We start from the raw sequence: 11,146 nt of genomic DNA, 5'->3' as shown, positions 1-11,146 counted from the left end.
TTACAGTTTAGTGTGGCGCCCGGGTCTGGAGCCTGCGGCACTGCTGGCCATGGAAGCGGAGGCTGCAGCATCCTCCGCTTCCTCCAGTTCGTCCTGGAGCTCTTGGCTGACGCTAGACTGCAGGGCTGCGGGAGTGAGCCACTCCTTTGGGAGGCAACTCTGGAGAAAGGGTATACAGGAGCTGAAGTAGGCAAGCCGATTGATCCAGCGAGGAATCTCTTTCCCACAAAGAATCTACAGGATAAAGAGTGTAGTATTAGGTGAGAGGTTAGGGTTATCTGGTCAGCTGCCAAGGAGTGGAGGGTCAGGGAGGGAGGAGGACATACAAAAAGGCCACTGCGCATTAGCCTTTGGTGCTGTTACTTCCGGCCTTTGACGACAAACAGCTCCCTATCTCGGAAGCCTGGGGTCCCCCTACTGTCAGCTCCATCCCTTCCCTTCTGAAGAACTTTGTTAAGGTGCTTACTTTTTACAGCTATAAAATCAAGCTAATTCCATTTGGCTCCTTTCTTTGGTCTTTGTTGCAGAAGTATTTTGAACACACAGAAGACTTGTTAATACAAGATACTATTCAAGTAACAGAAGCTCCAGGCACTTCTCATCCTTATCCTGTTCTTAGGACTTGTAAGCCCCCTCTTTTCCCAAGTGCAAAAAATAAGAACTAGGTCTTTTATAATACCAACTCTACTCTTTATTATCCTCCTTTCCTTCCGCAGTCAAAACTAGGGTTAACTAATCCACGCTTTATTGTCCCTGTGGTGCTTTTGCCTCCAATCATGTCAAAGATTATAATCATTATAATTATGATCTGGAAGTACCATCTATTTTAGCTTAGTTGGTTTCAGAGTATCTTACATCCAAAAATTAGCTAAAATGTAAATAAGCTGGCACCTGTAATCAAGCAATATAACTTTTCTCCCTAAAGGTTTAGCCCTATGCCTTAAGGGCTACATTTAAATACTATGTCTCTGTCTTAACTACAGGGCTAGGCGGTGGTCTCAATGGAGGGAGGGTGGCATGTTTTGATCATTTCTGATTACCCGGCCTGGAAGCACAGAGAGGTAGACAGTACTTAAAAATACCTGAAGAATGTAAATGAATTAGATCTGGGGGAAAGCTGAGCAATGACCTTATATTATTATACCATTCCCATCTGTCTATTCTAAAAAACACAGGCAAACAAGTATTACATTATATTACATGTATATTTGAAGGTTACCACAGAGTGGTGACTAGGAATAGTGAGGTTAATGTAATAAGCCATTGCTGACTATGCAGCAGCTGTTCTCTTCATTCTCCTTCCTAAACCCTGGTTTCACTCAGTCATCTGCCTTCCTCCATATATCAATGTGCTTCACAGGAAGCTGACTTCATCCCAACACCTGCAGGCGGCTTGATTAACCTAAAACAGAGGTCTGTAAACTAAAGCCACCTGTTTTTATAGGTAAAATTTTATTGCAACACAGCTATGCCCCTTCATTTTTTTTTTTTATGGCCTACAGTTCTTGGGCTACCATGGCCGAGCGGAGTCCAGGAATAGTCCACAGGCCTAAAATATTTACTATATGGCCCTTTCAGAAAAAGTGTGCAGATCCGTGATCAAGCCAATGTTTTTTAAACTTTGAGTCAAGATCCATTAGTAACTTTAGCATTTTAACTTGAATTCTTAAAATGAAATAGACTGTAGATACTAGGGTAATTGTGACACTTGTTTTAGTTATGTGTACATATCTGGATCATGATGTAAGATATATTTCTTACTGTAGGCAGTGGTCAAAAAATACTTGATTCATATAACGAAGTTACTTTTGCATTTAAGCTTCACCTTGGTAATCCCTCTTTCTAGGAATTTATTCCAGAGACACACTGGCAAAAATATGAAAAAAGGTATGCACAGGGTTATTCATTACAGCACTTTTTTGTAGGCTAAAGATAACCCAAATGTCATTAATAGGAAACTGACTGAATACATTTTGGCACAAACAAGGAGGACCATTTAGCTGTGAAAAGAAATGAGGACTATCTCTATATACTGTTACAGAATAAACTCCATGGTACAATGTTAAGTTAAAAAAACAAAGTGTGTGTAGGATGCCCTCCCAAATATAACGGTGGACCGGCACAGAGTAAGTTATAGACATTCCATTCTAATAGGGAGAACGTGGTAGGAAGAAAGGAATCATTAGTCCCAAGCAATTTCCTTTTAAAAATTTATTTTATTATTTATTTTTGGCTGCACTGGGTCTTCGTTGCTGCACTATAGTTGCAGTGAGCGGGGGCTACTCTTCATTGCGTTGTGTGGGCTTCTCACCGTGGTGGCTTCTCTTGTTGCGGAGCATGGGCTCTAGGCGCGGGCTTCAGTAGTCGCAGCATGCAGGCTCAGTAGTTGAGGCTTGTGGGCTCTAGAGTGCAGGCTCAGTAGTCGTGGCACATGGCTTAGGTGCTCTGAGCCATGTGGGATCTTCCCAGACCATGGATGGAACCCGTGTCCCCTGCATTGGCAGGCGGATTCTTAACCACTGTGCCACCAGGGAAGCCCCCCAAGCAACTTCAAAATCTGGCTGGGCAACCTCCATTAGGTTTCAAGGCCTGGGACTAATCCTCTGCAGCCCTCAGTTCTGTCGTCTGGGCCCTTGAAATTACCCTTTTTCGCCAGGCTGTTTACTGCCTGAGAAATTTCGGAATCTAACAGTCATCTTTCATTCTGTCCTCTTTCAGTCCAAGCTGGCAGTGTTTCTGCTAATATAACATCCTCAAAAATGTTGAGTCTCCTGTGGGATTCACTCTATTGGATAAGAGGTTCCTCTACAGATCCTTCCTGGAGAATCCCATTTCTATTCCTGATTTCCACTGAGATGGCTGAGAGGATCCACCAGTCACATGTTTAATCTCTTCAGCAGCAGCAAAAGGTTATCCAGTCACACCCTTGGCCTTCTCTTCACAATATGCTTTCCTAACAGTAAAGCCCTCTGCTATGTTAATTTTTCTCTGCACAGCACAGGAACCAATTCTTTTTCTGAAGACTGTTAAGTAATGGAAAAGAATCAAGACATCTATCCTACCTTTCCTATGCGGACTGAACCTCATGGTAACAAGGAGGTATGGCCTTTATTTATCCTGATTCAAACAAACTGTTAAAAAATTATGACAAGTGGGAAAATTTCAACATTGTATATTTGCATTGTATTAAGGAATGCATGTTAATTTTTTTAGGTTGATAATATTTGTAGTTATGTTAAAAAAATCTTTATCTTCGGAGCTACAAAGTAAACTATCTACAACTGAAATGAAATAACACCTGGGATTTGTTTCAAAGTAATCTAGGGATCAGTGTTATTTTGGAGTGGGCATTTATGGGTGAAACAAAATTAGCCATGAGTTGATAATTTTTGAAGCTAAGTGATACGTGTATCAGGCTCATTATACTATTCTCTCTACTTTTATTCAGGTTTGGAATTTCCCACTGAAAATATTAATTTACAGAAGGTATTCAGGCCAGTGGCATTTAGTAACGGCAATGCCATTCTTCTTGCTAGTGACTGGTTTAGAAATGGCATTCGACCCAATTCTGGCCATGAAACATGACCTGCTTTGGAAAGGGTGGGAGGTTCTGGAGAAAGTCTCAGTTTCTCAGAGAGAAGTAAGGGGAGAGACAGAGCTTTCTTTTTTCTCTTGATGTTGCTGTATCAGGATATGGCGCCGAAAATTGTTGCAACTACCTGAAAACCATAAAGGGAGCTAGTCTGAGGGCAGAGCCAACCTAACACCCTAAGGATGGCAGCTCAGAGAGATAAAAAGACCTTAGGCCACTGGTGACACACAGTTGAGACACTGACCATACTGACATGGAGTCCACCTTATCCTGGACTTCTTGTTTTGTGAGATAAAATATTTCCTCATTGTTTAAGTCAATCTGAATCAGATTCGAATGCATCTGACCTGTAGTGTAGGGGCTGGGAAACTTTATCTATAAAGAGCCAAACAGTAAATATTTTAGGCTCCACAGACCATTTGGTTTCTGATACAATTACTCAACTCTGCTGCTGCAGCCTGTAAGCAGTAAAGATGATAGGTTAAAAATATGAGTACGGATGTGTTCCAGTCAGATTTTAACAGATACTGAAATGTGAATTTCACATAATTTATAAATGTTATATATTCTTCTTTTGACCTTTTCCCAACGGTTTAAAGATGTAAAAATCGGGACTTCCCTGGTGGTGTACTGGTTGAGAATCTGCCTGCCAATGCAGGGAACACGGGTTCGAGCCCTGTTCTGGGAAGATCACACATGCCACGGAGCAACTAAGCCCATGCACCACAACTACTGAGCCTGCGCTCTACAGCCCGCGAGCCACAACTACTGAAGCCCACGCGCCTAGAGCCCGTGCTCCGCAACAAGAGAAGCCACCGCAATGAGAAGACTGCGCACGGCAACGAAGAGTAGCCCCCACTCGCCACAACTAGAGAGAGCCTGCACGCAGCAACGAAAACCCAATGCAGCCAAAAATAAACAAACAAACAAACAAACTTTAAAAAGGTAAAAACCATCTTTAGCTTGCAGGCCATACAAAAACAGGTGGTAGGCTGGTACTGGTGTGCAGGTTGTAGTGGTTTGCTAATCCTTGTTGTAGAGAAGCATCTGCAATGATAACTATGATGTTTCTTAGAATTTTTGGAACAATTTTGAATAACAGAGTACATATATCAACAATCATTTATAATTAGCTATGGTTTTCTATCTGCAACTGGTTATACGACACATGTAGAAACTATGTTGTCAAAGATGTAGAAGTACATTAGATTTAATAACTTTTTAAGAGTGCCTAACATTAATTTTTTTTGCCTTGATTATATGTTTACTAAAAATAGCCCCTTACCTCCTTCACTATCCAGAATTCTAGTCTCAGTTGTCACTAACAAGCTCGCTACGCTAGGCTAAGTCCCCTAACTTCTGAGTCTGTTTCTTTAACAATTCAGCACTCACACGGGTGAAAGCAGGAAAACTGTGACCTAAAAAGACGGCTCCAGGGACATCTAGAATTGTTCTTCAGGCACTCAACTCCAATATGGTTTTAGGGTTAGACCAGGGCTGAGGTGGTTTTACAGATGCTCAATAAAGCTAGTAATTTATTTGGGAGAGAGGATAAGTTGGGACCAGAAAAGGTAACGATAAAATATAACAAGCACTGAACTAAGCAGTCTGGGTCTAATCTGAGTTCTCCACAATCTTGGTAAGTCATTTCCCCAATCAGGGCCTGTTACTTAGTCTATAAAATGAGGAGACTAGATTAGATGCTGTCTAAAACCTTTGCTAATTTTAACATTCTACGGATCTTTGAATGCATTTCCTACAAATGTAATGTCTAGGGTCAAGAAAGCTTAGAACTACCTTCTCTCTTCCTTGAAAATCAACTTGGTCACCTCTGCGGTATCAATGCACCCACTAGACTAGTGGGTGCTTCTCCAACTTTTATGAATCATCTGGGGATCATGGTAAAATGAAGATTCTGATTCAGTACACCTATGGTGGGGTAGAGATAATGTATATCTTACAAATTCCTATGTGATGTTAATGCCGCCAGTCCTCAAAAAATAATTTGAGAAGCACAGCAGCAGTCTGCTGTAGTCCTGTTTGAAACCTATGCTGTGGAAGCCATGAGGGCAGTGAAAAGGGCCAGGTAGCTAAGCAGCTCTGCAGAGGAGGTCACTGAAGCAGCAGCTCATTTTCTCTTTTACACATTTCACAATTTCTGTGGTACCTGATGTGGCTTCTGCAACCATCTGCTAAGGGTCAGAAAGCTGGGAAGCTGTTTCAAGCGCTATTTAATTCTCCAGACCTTATTTTATAATCTTTTGCTTTCTTCCCGTCATTTTCTTTTTTAAAGTCCTTTAATTTGGATCTACTTTTGGTTTTCTGCTTGGCCTTCAAGAACTGGGAAGGCAAATAAGTGTGTGTGTGATAAACTGGCAGAGTAAAATTTCAAGATAGGAGAAATGAATTACTTATTAATTAAGAGCCAGAAAAATTTCAAGTTGGCAACTAAAATTTAGGAAAAGAGAAATCATAGTGGCCAAGAAGCAGAAGTCACTTAAGCATTAATTTTTTAAATTTTTTATTATTTTTATTTTTTTCTTCCCCAACCCCCTAGGCATTAATTTTTAAGTGAAAATATAAGATTGTGATGAAACAAATTAGAGTAAGAAGAGACCCGTTACTGTATTCACTCTACTCACTGCAAAGTCATGAACAGAATTACAGTTTAAAACTGTGCTGACTCTAAAGTTACCAACTTTGGAAAGGTCACTCATATAAAAGAAATAAAATACCAAATATTATATAACATAAATAATCAGAAAAAAATAATTGATTAAATATAGTGGGACAGTAAATATACTAGTGTTATTTATTTGAAGAACTTTTAGAATAAAATTTAACTTACCTCTGATAAAGCCGAAGAAAAGTGGTTGCAGTTTTTATGCATCAAATGGTAAGCGTTGCCTTTGTATTCTTTTCCCAATTCTTCTACAATTTTCTCTATATCATCTTCTAGGAAGTCGGTGCTCCCTAAAACAACATTCTTTAAAAAAAAAAAAAAAAAAAAAAAAAAAGAAAAAAGAAAAAAAAAGAATATAGCTGCGTGAGTTACAGGTATTATAGGCATGCTTAAAGACTCATTTCCAGAAATGCTTATTGCCAGGAATATTATGACTGATGTAACAAAGCAGGGTTACTGTGAGAAGACTAAAAGGTAAATGAGGTATTTTAATAATTTCGATTATTTTCTACTTTTTAAAAGCAATAAACTCTTAAGTATACCACTTCTAAATAATACAAATGCAAAATAAGTCATTTTCTTTATTAAACAGTGTCATATTAAAAATATAATATCACAGTTATTTTTATTACTATTACATTAGCAGTTACATTATTAGAGAACCAGATCCATGCTGCAAATATTCTTGCTTAATTACACTCACCATCAAAAATGGCTGGTCATATTCTCACTTAGAAATAATCTTTTAAGTTATCTGCCACTTGGCTGCAGTGAGATGACTGTCAAATGACTAATTTTTAAAAAAGCATTATAAACCCAAAACCTTCCAAAACAATACACCAAACCAAAAAAACAATACACCAAACCAAAAAAGCAACCAGCCCCGCCACCACTCCCAAACTACTACCCTGGAAATGCAATAGACATCATTCAATAGAGAGTAGAATTTTAGTCAGATACAAGTCAGGGATCCAAGAAAGCTGACAATACTTAGAAAATCCTTTTATCTAGCAGTTTTGACCAAAGGGAGACCTAAGGAATGGATTCAGGCTGTCATTATAGCACTTCTGTGTGTAAATATTTCAAATTAGTTATAGGTTAAGAGAATCATTAACTCAGTAGTGATAAAAAGATACAACCCTATACTGAATTTCAATGTTATAACCTCATTTCCCTATTTTTCACTTTGGCAAGTTAACTATTATAGGTCCAGAAGTTTCTTTAAAGTTCCTTGAAACTAAGATTCTAAATATCACTTTAAATACTAAACTCAATTAAGGAATGGAAATTTGATTATTAGCATTCAGGTTTTCAGTGCTGTTTACTACACATAAGGCTCCACAGTACACTCAGATCCATAATTTTAGGTTTATCAATACATATAATACACATACCTTAACAACAGTTTCTTGGCTAATCTATTCAAATTATTTTAGTTTAGTTATTTCAAGCTTGTAAACAGTGTCCCTTTCATTGGGAAAATGAAGAGATTTTTAAGAGTGTTAAGTAGGTCACAATAAAACTTTCCTCCATCTCCCCCCAAATAGGAGACTGAGGGGAAGCAGTCATTGTATAGGAAATGTTTTCTAAAGCAGAATCTTATACCAGGTAAAAACACTTTTAAAGTAGACATAGTAACTTTTGTGGGTCCTGAATAAGAGCAACAGACTTGCTTATTTCAGGCACTTTATTTGCCTGATTATTATCTTTACACAACAATTTAGATTTGATTTTAAAGTGTCTGCAACTAAAACAACAGTAAAGAAACATTTAAAGTTCCTAGATTTTAATCTACAGAATGAATTCTGTATGCCTGAAAACAAGCTTTGGCATCTAAGACAGTGTAATAAAAATTATCCTCCCTACTTACTTAAATTTAAATGTTTCTCCTAGTTCAGAAGCATTTCCTGGGGAAATTTCAAATATTCCAGAAAAGGGGTAAGGATGGCCACCATAAGCAAATTCTGAAAAGAGAAAACTCATGATTTTTAGTATTTATCACATAAAACTTAACCAGTATGCTGAATCATATTTAATAAATGATGAGGATAATAATGATACCATCTAAATATTTTTCAATTTAGTAATGCTTTCACAAACATCTTATTTACCTATTACTTGTATAGAACAGTTGACGTAAAGGACTTGAAACTCTAATAACAAAAAGACGCTCAAAGGTAATCCTGACTTCTATATTTACTTTATATTGGCTAGAGGAGACTGGCTAACACTCAAAGGTGAAAAAAGTCCCTGCGTTTACCTATCACGCCAAAGTATGTGGGTGGTCAGTTCTGTGTTTTGCCATTTTCTAAATTAAAGTGATCAAATTTCAAACCTGGACTTTACTGGAAAAACTGTCTAATTAACAATGAGTTTTCATGGTTCCTGAGATGAAGACTCTTGTTTTATCTTTGAGTAAGAGAGAAAAAACATTAGCAAACCAGAAAAACTGAATTCAATTCTCCTCATTCAAGAAAAGATAAGCTGCAAAATTAACATACACACTCACACACACATAAAGACACACACACTTTCCACAGTACATCTATAAGCTAGGAGAGAGCTACTTGTACTACAGTGAATGTACATCCAGCCTCATCAGATACAAACTCTCATTCAGAACGGTTTCAAATCAGGAAGGAAATAAAATTTCTGGCTACAATTCTGGGACTAGATACTTCGATATTTAAGTGGCAAATCGTAGTAGACTTACTTAAAGAATTCCAAACAAATGCTTAAATTAATCTTGTCACTTAAAATTTTTTAAACACAATCTTATAAGGTCAGAACAAAGCATGGGAAAGAAAAAGGCAATTCTACAATACATTTACTTTTGATTCAGACCTTTCAGGAAAAAAAAGCAATAATGTAGAATAAGAAAGTATTTAGCATTTAATTCTAAAACATACATTAAAAATTTAATGATAGAATTTTATAAAACACTGTACATAAGGTTAGACGTGGGAAGATCATATTTCGATTTTCAACTTTCTCAATTATGGTAAGGAAAGTTGTAGACCCACTTATTCTTCTATTCAAGAAGCAATAATTCACTTTTAGGAATGTATTTGGCCCTGGCTTTGCTGTTTTGAGCCATGTTTCTAATTATTCCTAAGTCATTTTATGAATGGGAGCAATGACTAGGCAGATAAATGGATAATGGACTAGTATATAAGAATACTTGGGTTCAAGTCCTAGTTCTGTTAATTAGCAGTATGACTTTCAGCAGGTCTGAGCTTTAGTTTCTTCATCTGAAAAATGGAGAAAATGTCTCATGCTCCAATCTACCTCAGAGCAGCGTCGTCATGTGGTCCAAAATTCAATGGCACTTAAAAAAAAAAAACTGTAACACACCATACAAATTCAGTTAAAAGGGAATATACACGCAACTTTGGCAAAAGCCAAATCAAACAGGGAGCAAACCCACAGACTACCATTTCACCCATATCAATACTCCAACCACTGGAACTTTCAGCACAAACCTCACTGCTTTTTGGAATTATCTGGTAGATGCAGTCTTTCAGGTAAAATGGAGCTTATATGGCAGATCTTTATAGCCAACATTTAATATGGTACGCTGCACCTAGAAGCAGTTAATTTAGCATATAAAAAAAGGACAGTAAAACACCACACTGACACATTTAAGTAAATGAGCCTTTTCTTTGTATTAGCTAAAGTTGGTATGTAGTCTGCACGGGTAACTGGGGGTAAACTGCAGTAACATTATAGCAAAGACTTCCTAGCTGAAGCAAATAAAAGCATTTCTGCTATATGGTGAGTTTATGATGCAAACTAGTATATTATTACAACCTTGATGAAATCAGCAATGTGATCTGTCTTATGCAGAACATTCTACTTACAACTTGATCAGGAGATTATCTTGTATCAAGAGAGAATTAGAACAAAGGAAAAAGCTGCTGAAACAGAGCTGCTTGATTTGAGTGGCTCCAGTTATGTTTATCATAATGAAGGGTAATAAAGAATAAAAAGGGCTGAGTTACTGACAAAGGCCATCATTCTTAAGCAAAATGCTACATGTAATCAAAGGCAGGATTTGCTCAGCAATATTTTTAAACTTTATATATTTGTAGGTCTACAAAAACAAATTTATTACTGAAATTCCCTCAGGAAATTGGTATTTCAAGTTTGACATTCTAGCACCAACCCTTTTCCAACCAAAATGATTATTTTTATCACGCTATTTTTCAAAGTGCAAGGTTTCTTAGGAATGCCAATACATATTAAAGCAAAACTGTCATAGTATAACAATCTCGAAAGGAAAATATTTTTAAAGACATAGTACCTAGAATAAAAGATAACCAAATCAATGTACACTTGTGTACTTTGAGTACTTTCTCCCCAGATACATTCCACTTTGGGCATTTTTCCAAAATACAGTATAAACAAATATGGGGAGATTTTCTTCTACTTTTTACAATAAAGTATGGAAGTACTTAAAAAAAAAAAAAAAAGGAAGAGCTACAGTCATGATTTTGCAACTCCTTTAAATGAGAAAAATCTTCAGAAAGTATATTTAGACTGTGTGTACACGTACCTCTGCCATATACTTCAATTCCTGAATGAAAAACTCCAATTCCGATGGATGAGGTGTATTCGTTCATCCAATACTGAAGAAAAAAATAAAAGATTCAGAATATTTGTTCATTTATAATTCAAATCCACGTTATAGGAGGCTACTACTTTCCAAATGTTTTACTGAATATTTAGATATTAGAAATCCCATTTCTTGGTATTTTCCTTACAGGTCTGAAACTCCCATGATAACGACGCATTCAGTCTTAACTCTGTGCCTTTGCTTATGCCACATCCCATATGGAATTCAAATGAATGTCTCAGTTTGTGTATAAGCA

General features: G+C 37.2%; 1 protein-coding gene across 1 annotated transcript; it reads right to left on the bottom strand.

The window, feature by feature from the left end:
* On the bottom strand, positions 1–10,900 carry DESI2 (desumoylating isopeptidase 2). Its single transcript, XM_007452969.1, is given in 4 exon segments — positions 1–234; positions 6,441–6,578; positions 8,142–8,239; positions 10,831–10,900. Coding segments are annotated over 4 exon segments (537 nt in total). The 5' UTR covers positions 10,898–10,900.
* Positions 10,901–11,146: the final 246 nt, after the last annotated feature.

The sequence above is a fragment of the Lipotes vexillifer genome, unplaced genomic scaffold (assembly GCF_000442215.2).
Source record: "Lipotes vexillifer unplaced genomic scaffold, Lipotes_vexillifer_v1.1 scaffold1591, whole genome shotgun sequence".
NCBI classification, from domain to species: Eukaryota; Metazoa; Chordata; class Mammalia; order Artiodactyla; family Lipotidae; genus Lipotes; species Lipotes vexillifer.
This window is presented reverse-complemented; position numbering and strand designations above follow the sequence as displayed.